The sequence below is a fragment of the Ovis aries genome, chromosome 9 (assembly GCF_016772045.2).
Source record: "Ovis aries strain OAR_USU_Benz2616 breed Rambouillet chromosome 9, ARS-UI_Ramb_v3.0, whole genome shotgun sequence".
Taxonomy (NCBI): Eukaryota; Metazoa; Chordata; class Mammalia; order Artiodactyla; family Bovidae; genus Ovis; species Ovis aries.
Genome location: NC_056062.1, coordinates 64,877,796 through 64,905,290, shown reverse-complemented (window position 1 = coordinate 64,905,290; position 27,495 = coordinate 64,877,796). Strand labels below are relative to the sequence as shown.

Genomic DNA, 27,495 nt, shown 5'->3' with positions numbered 1-27,495 from the left:
GTACTGGAGTTTTAGCTTCAGCATCAGTCCTTCCAGTGAACACCCAGGACTGATCTCTTTTCGGATGGACTGGTTGGATCTCCTTGCAGTCCAAGGAACTCTCAAGAGTCTTCTCCAACACTACAGTTCAAAAGCACCAATTCTTCGGCGCTCAGCTTTCTTCACAGTCCAACTCTCACATCCATACATGATCACTGGAAAAACCATAGCCTTGACTAGATGGACCTTTGTTGGCAAAGTAACGTAAAGCTTTTTAATATGCTGTCTATGTTGGTCATAACTTTCCTCCCAAAGAACAAGCATCTTTTAATTAAATGGCTACATTCACCATCTGCAGTGATTCTGGAGCCCAAAATATAAAGTCTGTCACTGTTTCCACTGTTTCCCCATCTATTTGTCATGAAGTGATGGGACCGGATGCCATGATCTTAGTTTTCTGAATGTTGAGCTTTAAGTTGACTTTTTCACTGTCCACTTTCAGCTTCAAGAGGCTCTTTAGCTCTTCTTCACTTTCTGCCATAAGGGTGGTGTCATCTGCATATCTGATGGTATTGATATTTCTCCCAGCAATCTTGATTCCAGCTTGTGCTTCCTCCAGACCAGTGTTTCTCAAGATGTTCTCTGCATATAAGTTAAATAAGCAGGGTGACAATATACAGCCTTGATGTACTCCTTTTCCTATTTGGAACCAGTCTGTTGTTCCATGTTCAGCTCTAGTTGTTGCTTCCTGACCTACATACAGGTTTCTCAAGAGGCAGGTCAGGTGGTATGGTATTCCCATCTCTTTCAGAATTTTCCACAGTTGGTGGTGATCCACACAGTCAAAGGCTTTGGAAAGGTCAATAAAGCAGAAATATATATTTTTTCTGAAACTCCCTTGCTTTTTCGATGACCAAACAGATGTTGGGAATTTGATTTCTGGTTTCACTGCCTTTTCTAAATCCAGCTTGCACATCTGGAAGTTCAAAGTTCACGTATTGCTGAAGCCTGGCTTGGAGAATTTTGAGTATGTGAGCATGTGAGCATGTGAGATGAGTGCAACTGTGTGGTAGTTTGCACATTCTTTGGCATTGCCTTTCTTCGGGATTGGAATGAAAAATGACACTTTCCAGTCCAGTGGCCAGTGCTGAGTTTTCTAAATTTGCTGGCATATTGAGCGCATCACTTTCACAGCATCATCTTTCAGGATTTGAAATAGCTCAACTGGAATTCCATCACCTCCACTAGCTTTGTTCGTAGTGATGCTTCCTAAGGTCCACTTGACTTCACATTTCAGGATGTCTGGCTCTAGGTGAGTGATCACACCCTTGTGATTATCTGCTTATGGACACTCAAAGCTGTTGTTGTTGCTAATGTCATAAGAAATGTATTAGAAAGTATATTCCCACTCATTACTCTAATGAATTAAAAAATAAGGTGTTATCTGGACCCAAGAGCAAAAAAAGTAACATCAAAAGAGAGAAATTATACGTGTACATGAGCATAATTATTCAAACCTTCAAATTATTCCTGCTCATGGATACTAGAATTTTCAATTTGGCCATTTGTTTTATAGGTTGATTAAGAATTTATATAATTTTCGTAATGAGTTGAGTTAGATCTCAAATTTTGAAAAAGAAAAAAATAATTTTTTACAAATATTTCAAATCTACAATGTTCTCTCCAAAGACAATATGTAACAAAAGAGAACATTTGTTTGTACTCAGATCTTTATATATCTTTACAACAGTTATATAATGTGTAGTCAATTATAAGACTTTAGTGAGGGAGTTGGGAGTGAAACGAAGGGTCAGGTTTTCAGGAGCATTAGCTTTGTGGTTCTGTTGAAGTCCCAACTCTACCCTCAAAGCTGACTGGCATGTCACACACCATTTTACTTCTGTGATCTTCAGTATGAGAAAAAATGAAGGGTTTTATGAGGCCTAATAATAACACACTGTGACTTGGTTGTCAAATACAGACATTTTTCCCTGGTAGCTCAGCTTGTAAAGAATCTGCCTGCAATGCAGTAGACCCTGGTTTGATTATTGGGTTAGGAAGATCTTCTGGAGAAGGGATAGGCTCCCCACTCCAGTATTCTGGCCTAAAGAATTCCATGGGCTGTATAGTCTATGGGGTCACAAAGAGTCAGAGACAACTTTCAATTTCACTTTCTACTTCTACATAAGAAGTAAGACTTTAAACTTCACAATGCCAACTATAGTAAGAGATTGTCTTTTGTCCCCCTGCTACATTCCTTTATCTAAACATAATGCTTAGCTTTTTTCTGAAAATAAAAACAAATACAGCGATAACAAAAACATAAATAGTAGTTCTGATTAGTATTCAATTTTTGTCCTATTCAGCTGAGAAGCAGAGCAACTTACTAGTGACTGTTTAAAGCCTGCATATGATAAACACCACCTAAAAATGTTAATTAAAATAATTAATTAAGCTATATAGTTTGAGTGATTGATTGGGAAGTTCAATATTCTTGCCTGCTGAAGGTAAACTTGCTGGTCATCACAAAATCTGGAGAGCTTTATAAAAGGCCTTAATCCCAGGTGGAGATGAACTAAACCAATTTTCTCTAGATCTACTGAAACTTAACTAGTTTGGTTACAGATCAGTTCAGTTTAGTCGCTCAGTCGTGTCCAACTCTTTGTGACTCCATGAACCTCAGAATGCCAGGCCACCCTGTCTATCACCAACTCCTGGAGTTCACCCAAACCCATGTACATTGAGTCAGTGATGCCATCCATCCATCTCATCCTCTGTCGTCCCCTTCTCCTCCTGCCCTCAATCTTTCCCAGCATCAGGGTCTTTTCAAATGAGTCAGCTCTTTCCATCAGGTGGCCAAAGTATTGGAGTTTCAGCTTCAGCATCAGTCCTTCCAATAAATATTCAGATAACTAAGGTGTTTATAAGAAGGAGGAGGGAGAGAGAGAGTAGGTGAGTGAGTAAATGAGAATCAGCCTAGATGACGGGTTCTCAGAAAGGAAAGTTGTGTGTCTGTGTGCGTACAGATATAGATTAAAATACATACTTCATTTATTATTTGTTTTGTTCTTTGCTCTCAGTCAAGGGATAAAAGGTTCAGTAATAGGCTAATTGTTTTTCTTATTTCTTCCTATGTCCTAGTTGGAATGGAGCAAAAGAAGTGATTACTAAGTTTAATACTGGAAAGTCCTGTGGATGAAGATGGCCTCTGATGGATTCAGTTCAGTTCAGCTCAGTCTCTCAGTCATGTCTGATTCTTTGTGACCCCATGGACTGCAGCACACCAGGCTTCCCTGTCCATCACTAACTCCCAGATCTTCCTAAAACTCATGTCCATCGAGTCGGTAATGCCATCTAACCATCTCTTCCTCTCTTGTCCCTTATCCTCCTGCCCTCAATCTTTCCAGCAATAGGGTCTTTTCTAAGGTGTCAGTTCTTTGCATCAGGTGGCCAAAGTGTCAGAGTTTCAGCTTCAACATCGGTCCTTCCAATGAACACCCAGGACTGATCTCCTTTAGGATGGACTGGTTGGATCTTCTTGCAGTCTAAGGGACTCTCAACAGTCTTCTCCAACAACACACTTCAAAATCATCAGTTCTTCAGCATATGGTCCAGATTTCTTTAGGGTCCAGGTTTCACATTAATACATGACTACTGAAAAAAACCATAGCTTTGACTAGAAGGGCCTTTGTCAGCAAGGTAATATCTCTGGTTTTCAATGTGCTGTCTAGGTTGGTCATAGTTTTTCTTCCAAGGAGCAAACGTTTTTTCATTTCATGGCTGCAGTCATCATCTGCAGTGATTTTGGAGCCCAAGAAAATAAAGTCTGTCACTGTTTCCACTGTTTCCCCATCTATTTGTCATGAAGTCGTTTGGTGGTTAGAATAGGAAAAAGGAGTCCAGAATGGTGGTGGCTAAAAGACAAGGAAGGGAAAAGCCCACAAAAAAATAGAAAGGAAAGTCTGAGGACCAGAGTGAGGACCTCAGGTAGAACAAACAGCACTCCTGGCTAGCCCAATTTACATAGGGCAGGCCTGGTGGGTGGGGGAGAAGATATATATAAAAAGAGGAGCCAAAGGGCCAGGTCTCTCTCCCTCTTTCTGTCTCTTTCTCACTCTCTGTCTGTCTCTCTCTCACTGTCTGTCTTTCTCTTGCTCTCTCTTTCTCTCTCTCTCTCTGCCTCTCACTCTCTCTCTCTCTCTCTCTCTCTGTCTCTTTCTCACTCTCTGTCTCTCTGTCTCTGTCTCTCTGTCTCTCTCTCTTGCTCTCTCTTTCTCTCTCTCTCTCTGCCTCTCACTCTCTCTCTCTCTCTCTCTCTGTCTCTTTCTCACTCTCTGTCTCTCTGTCTCTGACTCTCTGTCTCTCTCTCACTCTCTGTCTCTCTGTCTCTGTCTCTCTGTCTCTCTCTCTTGCTCTCTCTTTCTGTCTCTCTCTCACTGTCTGTCTTTCTCTTGCTCTCTCTTTCTCTCTCTCTCTGCCTCTCACTCTCTCTCTCTCTCTCTCTCTCTCTGTCTCTTTCTCACTCTCTGTCTCTCTGTCTCTCTCTCTTGCTCTCTCTTTCTGTCTCTCTCTCTGCCTCTCACTCTCTCTCTCTCCCTCTCTCTGTCTCTTTCTCACTCTGTCTCTCTGTCTCTCTCTCTTGCTCTCTCTTTCTGTCTCTCTCTCTGCCTCTCACTCTCTCTCTCTCCCTCTCTCTGTCTCTTTCTCACTCTGTCTCTCTGTCTCTGTCTCTCTGTCTCTCTTGCTCTCTCTTTCTCTCTGTCTCCCTCTCTGCCTCTCACTCTCTCTCTCTCTCTCCCTCTCTCTGTCTCTTTCTCACTCTCTGTCTCTCTGTCTCTCTCTCTGTCTCTCACTCTCTCTCTCTCTGTCTCTTTCTCACTCTCTGTCTCTCTGTCTCTCACTCTCTCTGTCTCTCATGTCTTTCTCTTGCTCTCTCTCTCTCTCTGTCTCTCTCTCTGTCTCTCCCTCTCTCTCTCTCCCTCTCTCTGTCTCTTTCTCACTCTCTGTCTCTCTGTCTCTCACTCTCTCTCTCTCTCTCTCTCACACTGTCTTTCTCTTGCTCTCTCTCTCTGTCTCTCACTCTCTTTCTATCTCTCTCTCTCTCTCTGTGTCTCTCTGTCTTTCTCTTGCTCTCTCCCTGTCTCTTAGATCTCTCTCTACTCTTCACGTCTTTTGGGTGGGCATGTCCTCATGCCTCAAGGATATATTTTCCTTTATTTTCTAAATAAAACTGAACTGTACCATGGATCTGTAACACTGATCTGTCCAAGAGCTGTGACACAGTCTGTCTGTCCAAGGTCTGTCTGAAGGCTGTAATGCTGGTCCATCGCTTCAAATTTTTGGTGTGACAATACAGAATTGAGGAAATTACACCCTCCCCTGGCAAAGGATGGGACTGGATGCCACGATCCTAGTTTTCTGAATGTTGCGTTAGTTTGCAGTTAGGCAAATTACCTTCCATCCTGAGAGGACTCTGGCTTTACCAATCTCTGAGAATTAATCATTTGCCCACTGCAAAGTACACTGTGTACCTGTGCATGCCTAACTGTGCCTGTGTCAATAGGTATCTTTGAACTGATAGTTGTTCTTGGGATTATTGAGAAGAATAACATATAGGCATTTTACATTTTATACTGGTGGAGAGACCATGAAGACAAACAGTGTTTAAAAGCCCATCCCCAATGGTCTCTATATAGAGACTTACCAAAGTCATTTTAAAATAATAATTTAGAATAAATCCCACGTTAGACTATTAGTAGGAGGGTGATTGAATTGTTATGCTTTCAGGTTAATATTTAGTAAATAATCTTTTCAACTTTGGAAAACATATTTATTCTAAGAAAGATAAAAATAAAAAAAGTTATGGGAATATATACTTTTATTCTTTCACTCATGAAAGAAAAATCACTATTTAATGAAATCCACTACAGAGCTTGAAATTGAGTTTTCCTGCCTTCCTTTGTCTCTCACCATCAAATCCCCTCACACTGTCACTCATTACTGAATTCCATTCTTCCTCAAGGTAACACACATAACAAATGCGTATGACCTTATTCCAAATGATAAGACACTAATCAGAAAGCATTCTGAGAAACATATAGGACTATTTTTTTTAAACAGGTATCACCAATTATTCCAAATGGATTTTCCAAGTAATAAACATTATTTAGTATGGAAAATTGATATATAAATTTCAAGCAACATTGAGAGGAGAAAAATATTTTAGGAAGCATGGTGGTAGACAGGGGGAAGCATTTTGTGACTTTTAACTTATAAATGCATGTTTATTATTGTTACTTATGTGATACAGATTAGTAGCTACACTCATACTTCTGATCTATGTCTTGTTACATTTTTTTTCCCCCATAGTTAGCCAGGAAAAAAAGAAAAGAAAAGAAAAAGCACTGGCTTACTTCTAAGTACAAGGTTTCCATTAATCTCAATTTGACTCCAATTTAGCAAATAAATTTATTTTTAACAGGAAAACCCAAAAAATGAGCTAGAAATTGAAGATATTATATACAAAGTGAAGTTTTGTTGCCTATAGGGCAAAAGCACAAAAACCAATAATGGCTTTAATAATAAAATTGCGTACATCCAGGTGTACTGAAGGAAATCTTTCCCATACCTACACAAATGCTGCAAGCATACAGAACTGTTTGTGCTAGACAACCAACAATTATCGCCAAATTAATATTCTTTTTAAAAGGACATAATTTATAATGTTAAAATCACCACTTCAATAAAAATCCCCAACCCCAATATGGGATATCACAATTTTTTTTTTCAAGATTAGTGAAAATAGAATATCTTAAATTTCTTAGCTGGATTAAGGACATTTTGATAATGAGAAAAATATATGTGATCATTTTAAAAATATTTATATGTGATTTTATAGAAGTGTTTACCATTATTCCAATAATGAATATCAACTATATTTATCAAAATATTTAATTTGCAAAACATGGATCAATACATATTAAAATATATATTTACTGTATCATTTTCAAACAAATTTTTGGCCACACCTTGCAGTCTACAGGATTTTAGTTACCTGGTCAGGGACAGAATCTGGGGCCACAGCAATTAATGTACCAGGTCCTAACCACTGGACCACCAGGAAATTTCCCTTATTTATATCTTTAAATGTGATCATTTCAAATTTTTAAAATAAATTTTTAAAAATTACTTCAATGTTTATTATTGACACAGTATATTTTTCTTAAATAATGTATAGATATTGTTAGTTTGATTTATTCATAAATTATAAAATTTCCATAGTCATAAATGCATAGAGTTTTCCTTGTATCAACAGAGTTAAATAAGTTACTTAAAAAACATCAAAATAAAAATAAATAAATTACCATTTATGGGTTGATTATGTTTCATAGATAAATAATGTGTAATTTAAACCTATGAATGGCAGAATAAATTTATAGTCGATTATATACACACATTAATGAATACTTAACGATTAAAATGATCAAAATATAAATATTCTGAGTTCACTTACCTTAAGAACATCTCCTTGTGCTAAATGAAATGTTCTGGCTGAAATATTGATTCCCTTTCCTGCTTGAACCTGAATACTATAAATGCATTCATGGTTGTTTTCATAGTTCAGTGGATAATTTGGAGAGAGCAAAATGCCTTCATTATTTGTTGCAGATGCACCACATTCAGCTGCAGGTAAAACAGAATATTGAAAAAACACAGTTTAATAGAAAGCATTATCATTTAAAGTAATGTAAAGTATGTAAGTGTAGATGTATTTTACTTTAACTAGAGTTTAACATGAACAAAATGTACAGAATGGTTCTGTGTTAAAGATGACTGATTCCCTCTCAAACAATAGATGGGAAGAAGGAACTACTAAACTACTACCCTTGTACAGAATACTTGTACATAAATAGAAATACACAATAGTTTCAGTATTTTCCAGCCTTGGATGAAGGGACAGCATGGAAAAAGAATGAGAGCAAGATACTTGCAGGATGCATTTTAAGTTTGTAGATCTCTAACTAATTTACTATTTTAAAATCTATTTACTTTAAATTTTTAAAAAGTAAAGAAATTAGTTTTTTAGAATGATTCTTAATCTTTTCATTTTTACCTTTTTTTGAACTTGCCCCTTCTTCCTCCCACTAGTCAGTATTTATATGATTCAAGAACTTCAGTAACAAAAAGTAGAATAAAGTCTACAGTGTCTTTGAAAATGAATATAATAGATAAAACCCAGAAACCAATCAACAATGGCAGAGGTTTGGGCATCTTTGGAAATTCTATCAATTTTCCTAGTTTCAAAGATAGAATGGATTAAGGCACTCTCTAATCAGCACACGATACTGCTAACTCTCCAGGACTAACTTTGCGAAATTTTAGTGTCTAACCACTTAAAGACAATTATGAATTTCTCATTTTTTTAAAATTTAATTTTAATATATTACTTTAAAAAGATTGTAGTAATACTGCAAAATCAAATGAGTCTTTATAATTCCCAAACATGCTCTTTAGGTATCAGAAATTCAATGAACTCAGCTTTCTATCTTATCTAATAACTTGCTTCATATTACCATTTCATAGGCCAGGGAGAGTCATATTATTCAAGGTTATTACTTTTTAGAAATAAGATTTTTAAATTAATGATTCATGGGAAGAGTCATAGGGAGTATACAACAAATACACAACAAGGTGAAAGATGATGAATTGCTTTACTTTTTAAATGCTAAAACATTAACAATAATCTGGCAGAAGAAAAAGGCTAATGAGGAACTGAAAATGATCAAGAGGGAGTAGTCAGTATAATATCAACATAGAAAAAAAATAATAAAACTAGTGATGTGATGCTAACAATCAGCTAGTCACATGACATGTCACCTAGTAAAGCTCCTTCAAGGTACTTTTAAGGTAAAAGAAAAACAAAAAACTTCATAGACTCCCGATATTGATTTAAAGTATATATCTTATGTAGCAGAAGATTTTGTTTCCTTGAAACTAAATTGTGCTTCACAACATGAATATGGAACCAGCTGATAGAGCACAAACTTGTAGAGATTGTTATGCTTTTAATTACACTATGAAAAGTGAAGCGTTAGTTGCTCAGTCATGTCCAATTCTGCGACCCCATGGACTGTAGCCTGTCAGGCTCCTCTGTCCACAGAATTCTCCAGGCAAGAATACAAGAGTGGGTTTCCATTCCCTTCTCTAGGGGATCTTACCAACCAAAGGATCATGCTGTGTAATAATTCAATTTGCCCTCACCGCTTATCATCTGAATTACTGAGAAACTCATCAGTATAGGACACCATAACATAATACATTTTTCACTTAGTGGGAAAAAATCATTTCTATTTTATTTAAAAAAAAATTTACTGGAGTGTACTTGACTTAAAATGTTGTGTTAATTTCTGCTGTACAGCAAAGTTAGTCATATACACACACACACACTCTGTTTTAGATTATTTTCCCATTCTGCTGTGCTGTACTGTCACTCAGGCATGTCTGACTCTTTGCGATCCTATGGACTGTAGCCTGCCAGGCTCCTCTCTCCATGGGATTTTCTCAGAAAGAATACTGGAGTGAGTTGCCATTTCCTTCCCCAGGGGATCTTCCTGACCTAGGGATTGAACCTGTGACTCCTGCATCTTCTGCACTGCAAACAGTTAGTAGTATGTATATGTTAATCTCAGTCTCCTAATTTATACCCTCTTTTACCCTCAGTGGGCTTCCCTTGTGTCTCAGCTGGTAAAGAATCTGCCTGCAATGTGGGAGACCTGGGTTCAAACCCTGGGTCAGGAAGATTCCTTAGAGAAGGGAATGGCTACCCACGCAAGTATTCTGGCCTGGAGAATTCCATGGACTGTATAGTCCATGGGGTTGCAAAGAGTCAGACAAACTTGAGTGACTTTCACTACACTTCAATTTCACTTTCCCCCCAGTAATCATAAATTTATTTTTTACATCTGTGACTCTATTTCTATTTTGCAAATAAGTTATCCATATCATTTTTTTTAGATTCCACATATAAGCTATATCATTTCTCTGTCTGATTACTTTACTCAGTATGATAATCTCTAGGTCTACCCATGTTGCTGCAAATGGCATTATTTCTTTACTTTTTATGGCTGAGTGATATTCCATTGTACGCATGTATCATATTTTCTCTATCCATTCATCCGCTGATAGACACTTAGGTTGTTTCCAAGTCTTGGCTATCGCAAATAGTGCTGCAATGAACACTGGGGTGCATGTATCTTTTCAAATTATGGATTTCTTGAGATATCTGCCTAGGAGTGGGATTATAGGATCATATGGTAGCTCTACATTTAGTTTGTTAAGGAACCTCCATAGTGTTCTTCATAATAGTTGTACCAACAATAGTTGTACCAATGTCCCACCAACATTGTAGGAGGGTTCTCTTTTCTCCACACTTCTCCAGCATTTATTGTTTGCAGATTTTTTGATGATGGTCATTCTGACTAGTGTGAGGCAATTTCTCATTGTAGTTTTGTATTGCATTTCACTGATGATTAGTGATGTTGGGCATCTTTTCATGTGCTTTTGGTCATTTGCATGTCTTCTTGGAGAAATGCATATTTAGATCTCCCACCCATTTTCTGATTGGTTTGTTTTGATATTGAGCTGAATGAGCTGTTTGTGTATTTTGAAGATTAATCCTTTGTTGGTCACCTCCTTTGCAAATGTTTTATATCATCTTTGGGTTGTTTTGTTTTATTTAAGGTTTCCTTTGCTACCAACTTGATGGACATGAGTTTGAGTGAACTTCAGGATATGGTGATAGACTGGGAGGCCTGGGGTGCTGCGATTCATGGGGTTGCAAAGAGTCGGACATGACTGAGTGACTGAACTGAACTGAACTTGCTGTACAAAAGCTTTTAAGCTTAATTAGGTCACATTTGTTTATTTATATATTTTTATTTTCACTACTCTAGGAGGAGGATTGAAAAAGATCTTCCTGTGATTTATGCCAGAGAGTGTTCTGTCTGTATTTTCCTCTAAGAGTTTTATCTCCAGTCTTTCATTTAAGGCTCTAATCCATTTTGAGTTTATTTTTGTGTATGGTGTTAGGGAGTGTTCTAATTTCATTTTTGCTTTATTTTATACATGTAGTGGTCAGCTTTCCCAGCATCACTTATTGAAATGACTTTTCTTCATTGTATATTCCTTCATTCTTTGTCAAAGTTTAGGTGATCAGAGGAGCTTGAGTTTGTCTATGGACTTTCTGCTCTGTTCCATTGATCTATATTTCTGTTTTTGTGCCAGTACCATGCTGTTTAATTATTGCCACCTTGTAGTACATTCTGAAATCAGGGAGCCTGATTCCCCCACCTCTGTTTTTCTTTCTCAAGATTGCTTTGTCTACTTGGGTCTCTTGTGCTTCCAAACAAATTGTGAACATTTTTTGTTCTAATTCTGCAAAAAATGCCATTGTTATCTTGATAGGGATTGCACTGAATCTATGGATTGCCTTGGATGGTATGGTCATTTTGACAGTACTAATTATTCCAGTTCAAGAACACTGTATACCCTTCCATCTGTTTGTGTCAGCTCTGATTTCTTTCATCAGTATCTTATAGTTTCCTGAGTACAGGTCTTTTGTTTCCTTACATAGTTTTATTTCTAGGTATTTTATTATTTTTGATGCTGATTGTTAGTGTATAGCAATGCAAGAAATTTCTATGTATTAATTTTGCATGTTGCAACTTTACCAGATTCATTGATAAGCTCTAGTAATGTTCTGGTAGCATCTTAAGGATTTTCTATATACTGTATCATGCCATCTGCAAACAACAACGGTTTTACTTCTTATTTTCCAATTTGGATTCCTTTTATTTTTTTTTCCTCTCTGATTATTATGGTTAGGACTTCCAAAACTATGTTTAATAAAAGTGGCAAGAGAGGACATCCTTGCCTTGTCCCTGATCATTTCTATTTTAAATCTGCCTGCTTTCCTCCTCACTAGCTTATTCGAATCTAGGCATGCTCATGGGGTATGATAAATGTTCTCAGATAATACAGAAGATCCAGAATATACATATGTTTATTAGTTAGATTATTTATTAGGGAATGCAGACAGTTTTAAATTATGTTATGTTATGATTCTATAGAATCATGGAGGTCTGAAAATATAATAGCTTGCAAAATACTGAAACACTCATTTATAGCCGAAGCTTTGATATTCAGAGGTTAGTTTTAAAATTAAGCTCTATCTTTTATCTATATGGTTTTTTCAAGTTATTTTTCTCTATAAGCCTCAAAACTGTTATTATTACAGTGGAAATAATAATACCCTCTTCAAGGGATGTTTGTGTGTGTGTTATTATATGTAAATAATACATGTAGAGCATTTAGCAGAGAACTGGCATACCAGGTCTTCCCTGGTGGCTCAGACCAGAATCTGCCTGCAATGAAGAAGACCCAGATTTGATCCCTGGGTTGGGAAGACATGCTGGAGTAGGGGATGGGTATCCACTCTAGGGTTCTTGTCTGGAGAATTCAAGGGATGGAAGAATCTACGGTGGCTAGAGTCCATGGGTTACAAAGAGTCGGGCACAAGAACTCAGTAAATTAAAGCTATCAATATGAATATTTTATCTATAAGTATAATGGTGGCATCATGCTGTATATAAAGAAAAGTAGTTTATGATATATATATATATATATATATATATATATATATATATATATATTGCCCCAGTGTGATAGGAAGGCATTTAGGTGTGAAAAATAGTTTATGAGATATATATATATATATATATATATATATATATATTGCCCCAGTGTGATAGGAAGGCATTTAGGTGTGAAAACCAACAGTCTCTTCTTAATTTTGGAGAATTATTTATGATATTAAAATTATGTTAACTGAACATATCATGGTTCAATTCAGTTCAGTCGCTCAGTCATGTCCGACTCTCTGAGATCCCATGAACTGCAGCATGCCAGGCCTCCCTGTCCATCACCAACTCCCAGAGTTCACTCAGACTCATATCCATTGAGTCAGTGATGCCATCCAGCCATCTCATCCTCGGTCGTCCCCTTCTCCTCTTGCCCCCAATCCCTCCCAGCATCAGAGTCTTTTCCAATGAGTCAACTCTTTGCATGAGGTGGCCAAAGTACTGGAGTTTCAGCTTTAGCATCATTCCCTCCAAAGAAATCCCAGGGCTGATCTCCTTCAGAATGGACTGGTTGGATCTCCTTGCAGTCCAAGGGACTCTCAAGAGTCTTCTCCAACATCACAGTTCAAAAGCATCAATTCTTCGGCACTCAGCTTTCTTCACAGACCAACTCACATCCATACATGACCACTGGAAAAACCATAGCCTTGACTAGACAGAATAGGTATTAAGTGACTTCTAATCTAAACATTGGTTTTTAGTATAGAATTTAAAGGAGAGTTTCCTTTTATATGAAAAATAACCTGCTTTGGTCATATTTCAATATTTCAGTTGGTTCTAATGGAAGACATTTTTACATATTGAAGTATAGGGAAATCATTCCAGCTAATTCATGATTTAACTTGAATTTTATGCCAATTAAAACAGCCTGTTTGTAGTTTACCAAAAATATATTGCACATTTGCTTCAATAATTAAAAAAAATAAGTTACACTGACCAGAAGTAAAGAATACCCATGTTAAAAACAAATATTAAAAGTCTCCTTTCCTGAGATCCCGATGTTGGTACTCCTTTGATTTATAAGACTCCCTTCACAGGTGCAGATGACATTCTGACTCACTATACACATGGCGATTTTTTTTTTTTGAAGCCTTGAAATGATGTATTCCTAACTTGTTTGATTTTTTTTCTTTGTTCTGAAAGGATATAAAACTGTACTAAAAACTATGCTTCTTTGGAGCAATTCTTTAAGTTATCTGAGAGGCTTGTCTCCAGGCTATAATCCTCACGTTAGCTCAAAACTTTTTTCTATTCTTATTTATTTACTACGTCCATTGACATTTCCATTGTAAAATAGCTACAAATTTGGTGAAATAACAATCAGGACTGAAACCAGAACAGAAGAATAAAGGAAGAAAATCTGAATTAAATTAGCACATTTTTCATTTAGTCAGGACTCATTATAAACTGTGGGCCCAGAACAAACTTGAAATGCACTGTACTTGTTGAAAACATGTTAAGAATTTTAAGAGATCAATAGAACATTAAACTAAGCATGGCCCTTCTCAGCATGAAGCCCCTACTGTGGGACTGCATGGATTTCACATCCATAAAGCGAATTCTGCATTTATTTTTTGTAACAAATCTACAAAGTAAAACTTATTTTCTCCAGTTTTATAGATGAAGACATCAAACTGAGCTTCCTAGCTAAAACTGGACAAATGGTGTGTATCAGAGCTGAGATTTATTTATCTGTCATTGTCCATGGTATTAAAGGGGTGAACACATAATTTCTCTTTCAGATCAAAATCACTTTTTAGTGTGAAATGAGGGATTATTAATAACTATCCCACAGAGCAGTTGTAAATTAAGACTATTCCAGATAAACTGAGCTGGATCGTTTTTTAATTTATACTTTGATGCACACACTATTTAAAGGCATTATATTAAAAATTAAAAGCATTATTTTGCGCAAGCTGGGGCATATCCTGGTAGTCAGAATACATATAATGTATAAATCTGCATTCTATTATACATAATTATTAATGCTTGGAATGATGGTCTCATATCATGGAAACATCTTAAACATACAAAGATGAAAATCTGTTCAGAATGTGCTAACAGCAAACAAATTTAATTTTCATGAGTTTTAATAAAATAAAATGTTCTACTAACAATAAGTAAAGGAGGAACTTATTTAGCCACAGTGCTAAACCCCAGAAGTTATGTGGTTAATAAACTTTTCACATGGAATCTCATCTTTGATTTTGGGGTCACAAAAATCGGACATGACTGAGCGACTTTCACTTTCACTTCAAGTCTAGCAATGAACATATTTCTATGTCTGTTGCGTACTAAGTGATATTTTCCAAATGTAAATCTAATCCTGTACTTTATGCCTAACAAATACTCAACATCAGGAAATCAAATCCACAGAATGTCACATAAGGCCATTTAAAATGTTACCCTTGCCTTTCTAGCTATTACCCACCATTACTTCCCCTGGACTTTGTAATTTGCCTATCCTCAGCTATTGGCCCTTTGCTACAGTCTCACATTCCAAGCCTTTGTACATTTTGCTTTCCCCACTTGTAAGCACAACCTCTAGTCCCAAGGGATGCTTTTTTAGGGTCCAAATAAAGAAGAAAATGACTGAATAAGAAATAATACTGTTACAGTTCTTTCCAGCGTCAGGTGGCTGTGATAGTGTAAGAAATAAATCAAACAGTATTACATTGAATTATCAGGTATAATTCCCATAAATAGTCCTGGCTGCAATGTTCATGAATGTCCAGGAAAAATACTTAAACTACGATATTTTTCATTATATATGATGTAACTATCACGCATGTTTTTACAAGGCATATTATTGGCAAATTGTTATTGAATATTCTCAAGATACATTACAATTAACTGACAAGAGAATCTAGCAGCAGAACCGCTAACCTTAAGAGAGGAGAATGGCTATTTAATTCCAGGAAGGTAAGGTTATTTAAAAAAAAAAAAAAGACAAAAAAGCTAACCACACAGTAAAGAAGAGTTTGAGTAAGGGAAACTATAAAATCCAAGTTGAGTTGAAAAAAGATGAGCTGAAAAATAGTAATCTCCCATCATAATGACATGTATAGATGTGCAGCTGTCATGGAACAAACAAATCTGTGACTTATTGCATCAGTGCAATGCTATGGTTTCAGTCAGGTGCTATGATGAATTACATATATAAGGTAATAGCTACTAAATCATGTCCAGCTCTTTGGAATCCATTGGATTATAGCCTGCTAGGTTCCTCTATTCAGGCAAGAATACTGGTTGTTGCTGTTGTTCAGCCCATAGTTCTTCAGACACTCTGTCTATCAGATCTAATCCCGTGAATCTATTTGAACCTATTTGTTACTTCTACTGTATAATTGTAAGAGATTTGATTTAGGTCATACCGGAATGGCTTAGTGGTTTTTCCTATTTTCTTCCATGGACAAGACGGTGGAGTAGAAGGATGTGTGCTCATCTTCTCCTGCAAGAACTCCAAAATTGCAACTAGCTGCTGAATAATCATCTGCAGGAGAATGTTGGATCCCACCAAAAAATGATACCTTGCATCCAAGGGCAAAGGAAAGGCCCCAACGAAATGGGAGGAAGGGTAAAATCATGTTTAGAATCAAACCACATACCTGTCAGAGATGCTTGGAGGGTACAAACAAAACCTTGTGTGCACCAGGACCCAGGGACGCCACAAGAGACTGAGCAAGACCTGCCTTTGAGTGTTTGAGTGTCTCCTGTGGAGGCATGGGTCAGCAGTGGCCTGCCATAGGAACAGGGACTCTGGCAGCAGCAGACCTTGGACGTGTGGCATGTGGCTTAAGTCCTCTTGGAGGAGGTCACCATTAAACCCACCATAGAGCTGTTGAGCAGACAACCCACAAACTGGAGAACAATTAGAGCAAAGAAGTTCTTACACTGTTGCAAAAGTTCTAGGGCCCACAACAGATTTCCCAACCTGGGGATCTGGTAAAGGGACGGAGAACCCCCAGGGAATTTGACTTTGAAGGCCAGTGGGATTTGATTACAGAACTTGCATTGGACTGGGGAAACAGACTCTTGGAGGCACAAAAATAAAACCCTTGTGCTCACCAAGTGCCAGGAGAAAGCAGCAATGAACCCACAAGAGATTGAGCCAGACTTGCCTGTGTGTGTCCAAGACTCTCCAGGGGAGGCATGGGCCAGCAGTGGCCTGCTACAGGGTAGAGGCCTTGAATACAATAGTCCAGGGAACCACAACATGCTGGCATAAGTCCTTTTGAAGGCGGTCACCATTATAGCGAATGGAAACAGGAGGTCACCATTACCAACAATGGAAACCATGAGAGACTTTATTTTTAGGAGGCTCCAAAATCACTGCAGATGGTGACTGCAGCCATGAAATTAAAAGACGCTTGCTCCTTGGAAGAAAAGTAGTGACCAACCTAGACAGTGTATTAAAAAGCAGAGACATTCTTTTGCCAACAAAGGTCCATAGTCAAGGCTATGGTTTTTCCAGTAGTCATGTATGAATGTGAGAGTTGGACCTTAAAGAAAGCTGAGTGCCGAAGAATTGATGATTTTGAACTGCAGTGTTGGAAATGACTCTTAAGCATACCTTGGACTGCAAGGAGATCCAACCAGTCCATCCTAAAGGATATCAGTCCTGAGTTTTCATTAGAAGGACTGATGCTGAAGCTAAAACTCCAATATTTTGTCCACCTGACATGAAGAACTGACTCATTGGAAAAGACCCTAATGCTGGTAAAGATTGAAGGCAGGAGGAGAAGGGGTTGACAGGATGAGATGGTTGGATGGCATCACCAACTCGATGGACATGAGTTTGAGGAAGCTCTGGGAGTTGGTGATGAATAGGGAAGCTTGCCATGCTGCAGTCTATGGGGTTGCAGAGTCGGCAAGACTGAGTGACTGAACTGAACCAAACAGAACCATTACAGCCATTACTCCCACCATAGTTTGGCCTCAGGGAGGAAACACAGCCCCACCCATCAGCAGAAGACTGAAGATTTATGGAGCATGGTACCACCATGGTCAGAACAAGATCCAGTTTGCCCAACTGCTAGTATCTCCCATCAGTAAGCTTTCCCAAGCCTTTTAACCTCATCCATCAGAGGCCAGACAAAATGAAAACCAGATTCACAGAACACTAACCAATCTGATTACATGGGCCACAGCCTTGTCTGACTTAATGAAACTATGAGGCATGCCATGTAAGGGTATTCAAGACAGACGGGTCATGTTGGAGAGTTCTGACAAAATGTGGTCCACTGGAGAAGGGAATAGCAAACCACTTCAGTATTCTTGCCTTGAGAACCCCATGAACGGTAATACTGGAGTGGTAGCCATTTCCTTCTCCAGGGATCTTGCAGACCCAGGGATCAAATTTGATTCTCCTGTGCCTCATTTTTTACTTGCTGAGCAATCAAGAAAGCCTATATATATATATATATATATATATATATATATATATATATATATACACACACACATATACATATGAAACATTTGCTATAATAAATGCAAGCTTAACAGAGTATATTGGTAGGTAATGTACACTAAAATATTTGAAACGGCTAGAAGCAGATAATAATATATTCCGATTTTGAAAAACTGATCAATTCATTTGATAACATTTATGAAATCTTTATTGTATACTGGGCATAGGAGGTAGCATGTTGCAGCTCCTCATATAATTTACTTTCTAGCAGAAAGAAAGATGTTTACTTTGTAATTATCCAAATAAACATTTAGTATGTGAACACAGGTAGTTGGAAGCCCTGATTTTTTTTTTTTTTTTTTTTTTTTTTTAGTACAGTTAAGACTTCCCTGAAGGATTGAAATTAGTGATGGCAGAAGGTGGGTTGGGAGAAAGAATAGCCTACACAGAAGGAATGGGTCTGAAAACATAATGAGGTGCCCATAAAAGGTTCTGAGAACTGAAAGATACAGTATGAGAAAGACTGTGGTAAAAAACCCACCTGCCAATGCAGGAGCCATAAGATAAGTGTGTTCTATCCTCGGGTTGGAAGGTTCCCTTAGGGGAGGGCATGGCAACCCACTCCAGTATTCTTTCCTGGAGAATTCCCACGGACAGAGGAGAGCCTGGTGGGCTACAGTCCATAAGGTCACAAAGAGTCAGACACAACTGAAGTGACTAAGCATGCATGCAATGTTAATTTAGAGGTAAGGTCTCTGTTGTTTACCTGGTATGATGGGGGGGAATATTTTTTCTGAGGTATGTATGAAAGGAGAGTGTCACTAAGTGGGTGGTAGAAGATGAAGAATAGAGGAGAAGACTGAATGAGCTACACTACATTCATAAAATTTTTGTTTTGAGATTTTGAGTTAGAAAACTATTGCATCAAAGTTCAGGGTCTGCAATATTTTGTGGAATTGAAGAAAGCACAATTTTCCCTACCTTAATGTAAGCTCAGCACCTTTTTTTCTTTTTTCATTATTTGGTCTAGAATGAATATATGTTTTTGATAACTAATGTCACTAACTTATAAAGCCTAAATTTGTTAATATACGTGTGCATGCTCAGTTGCTCAGTCATGTCTGACTCTGTGATCCCAAGGACTGTGGCCTTCCAGGCTCCTGTCCATGGAATTTTTCAGGCAGGAATACTGGAACAGGTTGACAAGTGCTCTACTCCAGGGGATCTTCCCATTCCAAGGACTGAACCCGTATCTCTTGTGTCTCCTGCATCGGCAGGCAGATTCTTTACCACTAGTGCCATGTTGTTATTATGAGTTTTCTACAAAATAATCAATGTAAAATAATCACTATTAATTAGGTGATAATATCTCTTCTGATTTTAACTGAATGATTATCTTTAAATCAGATGAATTAATAATATGAAAACATTATACAATTTAGCAGTATATTGGGAAAACATTATTCTAGAGAATAGTCTCTCATTCTCTTTATAGAATATAATTATGTTCTATGCAATCTCCAGTCTACATTCTGCTTATTACGATTCCTTTATTTTATGAAAAACAAGTCCTACTCATATAAAATACCTTTTAAAAATTTAAACCTACAAATTAACAAATCTATTTGCATTATCAATATTAAACTCTTTGCTGAATTAAAAATATGTCAGTGAATGTGGCTTTGTTTGGATTGGGGTAGGAGAGATATGTGTACTGAATTCAGGTGATAAGAGTTACAGCTACAGTGTGGAATTCAGTAGAACTAGGATACCCATTGAATTTCAAGTTTTTCTTACAAAAAAACAGTACAGCCTATGCATCATTTATCTCCATTACTGAGGTATTAAAAATAAACAAAACAACAAAATCTGGTGGTGTCTAATATGTGCATACCATTATATATTTTCAGATAAACTGGTAAAACATTTTTCAGTAATTTGAATGGGAAATTTGAAAATGTCTATGAATAGAGAAGTTCACAATTATTTTTAAGAATGGCAAAAACCACCACAATATTGTAAAGTAATTAGCCTCCAATTAAAATAGATAAAAAACAAACAAAAATAAATAACTTTTCATTATATTAAGACTCATTCTCATAAACAAAAGGAAGTTGCAATGCAATTGAATCTCATTTTGAAAGCATCATGGGTTATTTTAAAAATGCCTCATGAAAGTGTTTAAAATAAGCTCAACTTATATTATTCAAAAGAAAAAAAAAACCTTAGAAAGGTTTTAATCCTAAACATATGGAGTGTTAAGAAAGGTGCAGCATTAATATACTTCCATATGTTTAATTATTGCTAGAGGAAAAATAATGGTAATATGTGATTATGTTCATAGAAGAGAGTGTGGGAAGATTCAAACTGCTATATTCAAATCAATCAATATTTTGTGTCAAATATATGGATTTATTTATTTTTATTTTTTTTACTTTTTATTATCTAATTGAGCTCATTTTGTTTCAAATCTAATTTCTATTGTATTTCATCAAATTAAAACACCATTTATTGTAAGAGTCATCATTATTTTACATGATTCTAAGAAAAGAAAACATGTTACTAATAAACTATGGTAGTCATTGAATGTGAGATATACACCAATTTCAGATATATTAAAATTTTTTGAAAAGAGCATATAAAATGTAAAATATAATAAAATGTGTTAGTGAGATTTAATATATTTAGGAACATGTCTAATATTCCTTCATGACTTGGCAGTATTAATAACACATTTGTTTTTTAGAAAATTTTTACCAGATTTTTTTTCTGAAATTGGTATTAATGTTTGGATTTTAGAAAGAAGTAAAAATTAAAGTGTAAAAAGTTATTAATTTCCTTATGACAACACTGAAAATATGAGAACCATTAGTATTACTTGTATAAAGTCAGTTTTTTTTTCTTCCCTTTGCTATTCTTAGACAATAGTGATAACTGGCTTTCTCTTTCTAGACTCTCTAAATATAATTTGTGTATATAACCAAGAACAAATTAGTGCTTGTTAAAATTATGTATAAATCAACTGTATTAAAATATTTCCAGTAGAAGAATTTAATTTGTGATTTGATATTTTTTGCCTTAAGATTCATTTTAATGCATTTTCTATATTCATTTTTTTTACTATGAAAAATCACAGTAATCATTATGGCCATGCAGACTCATTCTATAAGTTCAAAGCATTTTTTTTAATCAAATATAAAATATCCAGTGAAAAAGTGTGAAGGAATTCCTATAATCCAACATCGTCCTTTCATGGTTTCTTCCTTCCATAAACAGCTATTGAGGGTCTACTGTGCTGTTTATTTATTCATTATAAATAATATTACCAACAATAATACTTAAAGACACACAAGGTACTATGTTATTTAGGTTTTTAGGATAAGCCCTTGTCCTAAAGTAATATGTAGTCTAGAGGAGAGATAGACAGGGAAACTGGTACATGTATGAATATGCAATCTGTAATGTGATACAAGTTTGTGCAATTGCCTGGGATGGCCAAAATGAGGAATCTATACATTTTAAAGTATCAATAAGAAAATAATGTCAGGGACAACTTCATGCAGTAGGTCATCCTTAGTCTGATTCAAAGAAGTGATTCCAATGCTAATAAAAATATATGGAAAAGAGATTCCAGGCCAAGGAAACCACTAAAATGCAAACACATATGGACTGACACAGTTAAAATAACCAGTGGCTCTATATGCTGTTCTACGAAATTCAGATTTTATCACACAGGCACTGGAAATCCATTGTAGCATTTTAAGGTGAAAAATACAGTCATATTGGAAAAACTCATTAAGGCAGTTCTCTAGGGAATGGATTATAGCCCTGGCTTCCTAAAGGGAGAAAGACCTAGAGAAGATTATTGTAGTATTTCAATTAGAAGGTGGTGAGAACTTGGACTAAAATGATGGATGAAGAGGAGATAAAAAATAAAAATTATAGAAAGAGGAGTTACTTTGTGTATGTTGGTGAACTTTTGTACATGATGAATTCAGTATATCTATGGGATATCAGGAAAGAAGTCCACTAAGGAGCTAGATACATTTGTAGCCATGGGATTGATGTTTTAAATCACAGACAAAAGAATTTATCCAGGTAAGAGATATAAATTAATAAGAAAAACAAACTTAAGTCCAGAAATCATGGAGCACCAGAAAAGGCAAAAGGGACATTCACAGAAGGTGGCAGCATGGAAGAATAGGGAGGGGATAGTTCCAAGAAAAAATCTCAGTAGTATTGTGTCAAAGAGAGTTAAGATGAATAACAAAAATTTACTACTTTGGGTAATTAAGAGCTTGAGAAAGAGGTTAAGACAAGACTTTAATGATATGGCTATAAAGGGAGGTAGAAAAATACAAGGATAGCCAGCAGTGACTCAGGTTTAAAGAAATATTTTGTTGTTGCTGTCGATATTTGTGTTGGTTGTTGGTTTGTTTTGTTATGGTTTTTAGGTTATTTTAAACTTAAAAAAATTTGAAGCTGTTTATGTTACAACAGTACGGACATATAGGCTAAGTGGGTTTTCAAAAGTCATCTCTGATTCTGCGGGCTTAATAGTCTAGTATCCTAAGTGAAAGTGAAAGTCGCTCAGTCCTGTCCAACTCTTCGCGACCCTATGGACTATACAGTCCATGGAATTCTCCAGGCCAGAATACTGGAGTGGATAGCCTTTCCCTTCTCCAGGGAATCTTCCCAACCCAGGGATTGAACCCAGGTCTCCCTCATTGCAGGCGGATTCTTTACCAGCTGAGCCACAGGGGAAGCCCTTTTTAGTATCCTAAAACCAGAGTAATAAATTTACTTGAAAAAATCTGTGTGATTTAAAATGTGATAAGTGGCCATTCGTATGTCTTCTTTGGAGAAATGTCTATTTAGTTCTTTGGCCCATTTTTTGATTGGGTAGTTTATTTTTCTGGAATTGTTTCTCCAAAGAAGACATACGAATGGCTAACAAACACATGAAAAGATGCTCAACATCACTCATTATTAGAGAAATGCAAATCAAAACCACAATGAGGTACCACTTCACACCAGTCAGAATGGCTGCGATCCAAAAATCTGCAAGCAAGAAATGCTGGAGAGGGTGTGGAGAAAAGGGAACCCTCCTACACTGTTGGTGGGAATGCAAACTAGTACAGCCACTATGGAGAACAGTGTGGAGATTCCTTAAAAAATTGCAAATAGAACTACCTTATGACCCAGCAATCCCACTGCTGGGCATATACCCTGAGGAAACCAGAATGGAAAGAGACACATGTACCCCAATGTTCATCACAGCACTGTTTATTATAGCCAGGACATGGAAACAACCTAGATGTCCATCAGCAGAGGAATGGATAAGAAAGCTGTGGTACATATACACATGGAGTATTACTCAGCCGTTAAAAAGAATTCATTTGAATCAGTTCTGATGAGATGGATGAAACTGGAGCCGATTATACAGAGTGAAGTAAGCCAGAAAGAAAAACACCAATACAGTATACTAACATATATATATATGGAATTTAGGAAGATGGCAATGACGACCCTGTATGCAAGACAGGAAAAAAGACACAGATGTGTATAACAGAGTTTTGGACTCAGAGGGAGAGGGAGAGGGTGGGATGATTTGGGACAATGGCATTCTAACATGTATACTATCATGTAAGAATCGAATCGCCAGTCTATGTCTGACGCAGGATGCAGCATGCTTGGGGCTGGTGCATGGGGATGACCCAGAGAGATGTTGTGGGGAGGGAGGTGGGAGGGGGGTTCATGTTTGGGAACGCATGTAAGAATTAAAGATTTTAAAATTAAAAAAATAAAAAACTAAAAAAAAAAAAAGCAAAAAAACAAAAACCAAAAAAAAAAATGTGATAAGTGAAGTCAGATTTAAATTCCACATATACTATAATGACTACTATAAAACAAACATACAAAGAAAGTGACATGAGAGTATAAAATACATTATGTTGTCATTTTTAGATGTGACTCATTATTTTAAAATTCAGTGAAAAAATGATATTAAGGATGTTCAAAACATGTTTCCTATTCAAAGATTAAAATACCATATCTTTCATCTAAAATAGTTTTAGATTAAGCATGCAATTAGTAGAGTTCTCTCCTGGGACTGGGGAAGAATGAAAGCAGAAGATGGGAGCAGACAACTTCTTCCTCATGTGTTTTCCTGTATTACTTTAGCGTGAGTACCATCTCGCTAACATTTTTAAATGGAAGGATAATAAAGCAAATAAGGGACACATAGTTTCTTAAATATTAGGGTTATTTCCACGCTATTGAGTGTTCTCTACTACTAAATGAAACGATTCAAATGTTATAGTAAGCAAAAATTTTTAAAGCATATAAAAAATACATTTTTAGAGGTAAGTATTAATATAATGAATGCGTGAAGACTATGTTAGCTAAGTTAACATATTGAAATAAAACATGCAATTACATTAGGAAAAATAAAATCTGCATTAAGCAAATCTTGTCATTTAAGCAGGATTACTGATTTGCATTCATTGTATATATGAAATAAAAATTGTTCTGAAGATACATGATAGCTATTTATTCCCATTTAAATTCTCCATAACCAATAATATTTGTTTTTCAAAATGTAACATACAACTTTTCATTTAAATGATTTTTTTCAGGTGGGGTTAAGAGGGTGGTTACCATATTTCTCTTTGAATTCAAGAAGTCCTAAAAACTTTAAGAACTCTTTCCAAGGCTCACCTCCACAAATACAGTCAATAATAATTGTTTGGCACTTATTACAAAAAATTTCTGGTATGATGTGCTGATTCTGCTCTAAACTTGAATTGAAAGCCCTGTTTCTCACACTTAGAGAAGCACTATAAAGGAGCCTTAGTAAAAATAAGGGAATGTTTTGGTCTCTCAGAATCTCTGTCCTTTGGGTAACATACATAGTCCCAATTCTCTGATATTTTCTTAGTTCCTATGACTGAGTTTGAAAAGTGTGTGTGTGTTAGCCACTCAGTTGTATCTGACTCTGAGACCCCATGGAATAGCCTGCTAGGCTATTCTGTCCATGGAATTCTCCAGGCAAGAATACTGGAGTGGGTTGCCATTTTCTTCTCTAGGGGATGTTCCCAACCCAGGGATTGAACCCGGGCCTCCCGCATTAAAGGCAGATTCTTTACCATCTGAGCCACCAGGGAAGTGAGTTTGAAATGGCAGTGGTAAATGTGAGATTTTCCCAGCTATTTCAAATCCAAGTTACTTTTAATTTCCCCACTTCTTTCCTTCTTACTGGTGATAAAGAACAATTGTATATGATCTAATTAACCAATAAATAATTGGTGTAGGGCCATTTTGACTAGTACCTTTCTAGTTCTGCAGAAATCATAAAAGAACCCTTCCACGTTTCTAAAGAACAAATAAACAAAAACAAAATCTAATAAGGAAAGTCCCTAGTCCCTTCATCAGCTAAGCATTATTTTCTTATTCTCATCTCTCAACTATACTCTGGAAGAGAAAGGGAGTAGACTTCAGGCCCCGAGAGTCCACTGAGACTGCAATGGTGGCCTTCTCTTTGGTCAATGTATATAATATCACAATTTCAATTCAGGGAAAATCTTCATGCTTTCCTCCTCAAACTCTATAAAAATGTACATGCTAGGTACTCAATAGTTACATATACTGTAAAGCACACTAGAACTGATTTTTGGGAAATTGTGGCATTTTAGGTGAGTTGTTAAAATGTGAGAGGATTTACTATGGTTTGAAACATTTTTTTTGCAAATTAAATATATCAAGAGAAACAACAACTTAGTAATTTCTAAATAACTTCACAATGGAAAGTTTTAGCTCAACTTCTAAGGTTTCATGGGGTTAGAAAGACTGAGGAGTTATATTCATAATGTGGACAAGACTGGATTTTATATCAGTGAATACAATAATCAGGAGATAAGAGTCACAACTCTACATATATGCCAGCAGGGATACCGTCAGGCTGCTAAATACCTTTCCAAACATTCCTTACAGGAAGCATTCTGGTCCTGTAAACTCTGGTCCTATAAATTCTGGTCCTAATAAATCATACCTACATTCTATGGTATGTAATAAATTAACCCAAGGAAATGACTATCTTGGGTCTTGACACTGTAATTAACTAACTAGTTGTTATTTTCTTGATATTAATAGCTAAAAGAGTTAGAAAAAATATCTTCAGGAAAGAGCAGTCCAATTTTGAATGAGCACTTGGGATTTCACACACACACACACACACACACACACAATCCAGAAACCTAAAAACAATTCAGTCAGAAGCAAGATAGTGAAGGTTTGATAGTGCCAGCTGTATATTTTGCTCCAAAGCATGATCCTTAACATGCTATTGGCTTTGGAAGAAGGTTTTTCCATTCCACTAGGTATGACTTCGGTACTAGTGTGGCACTTGTTGCAGACAACAATACGTGTTGAGTAATTTTTATATTCCCATTATGGATTCTAGCTAATGAAATTAAATTCAAATGTGCCTTCTTGGGTCTATTGGACAACCAAACTGTACACAGAATAGTTTGTCAAAATAAAATGTAAGAATTCCAATTCCCCTTCAGTGATGAGAAATGTAAGAATGTAAAATATAGCACTGTGAATTTAAAACTTAGATTTTAAACACAGGATAGATGAATAGAAATCCTAATGCATAGCAGAAACTGTGCTATTTGCTGGGAATAGAGAAGATTGAAATAAATTACATAAATTGTTATGTGATATGTTATGTGCTATAAGAACACATATGAACAACTTCAATGGGAGCACTGTGAATGGAATACACAATTTTGTCTGAGAAGTTGAGGAAAGCCCACAGAGAAAGTGAAACCTATTCAGGTTTTGAAGACATGAAGTGCACTCTGCCAAAACAATTGGACAATATCTTTGGTTTCCCTAAGAAATATCTCATCTCATTATGTTCCCCATGTTCTTAAGAGACATTAACAACCAGATGTAACAGATATATGAACATTGAACTTTTATTTTAAGAGAACTAAGGTCTGCATGAATGTGAATAAGAAACTATTCTACTTCCCTAGTCTTCTCTGCATCAGTTTCTTAAGGACAGTAAATGGACTGAAGATTCATTGAAGACCATAGGTGCACATTCCCTGTCTTGTATCAAAATGGGATGTAACTAATAAATCATAAATATTGAGGAAACAGACTGAAGTACGGGGCAACATGCCAGGAGCTTATAAATTACAGGACCAGGTGGAGAGTGGTGACCAGCCTCTCCCTGACTTCTCCAAGCAACACTACTGATTCCACAGTAGATAAATTACAAGCAGAGTTTGAGATCAGTGTTTTTTTCAAAAAAATAAAATAAAATAAAAAGGGACAAACATTGTGATTCTGCAGTGTATATTTTTAGGTAGTGCCAATTACAAACTTAAAATT

The 27,495-nt window shown here is 36.4% G+C and overlaps 1 protein-coding gene across 2 annotated transcripts in view; it reads right to left on the bottom strand.

The window, feature by feature from the left end:
- Positions 1 to 27,495, bottom strand: part of CSMD3 (CUB and Sushi multiple domains 3) — a 1,392,034-nt gene that overhangs the window by 344,629 nt on the left and 1,019,910 nt on the right. For both annotated transcript variants that reach the window (XM_060393469.1, XM_027973090.3), the window contains one exon: positions 7,493 to 7,662. In XM_060393469.1, the coding sequence (XP_060249452.1) occupies positions 7,493 to 7,662 (170 nt within the window). The remainder of the gene's footprint in view (positions 1 to 7,492; positions 7,663 to 27,495) is intronic.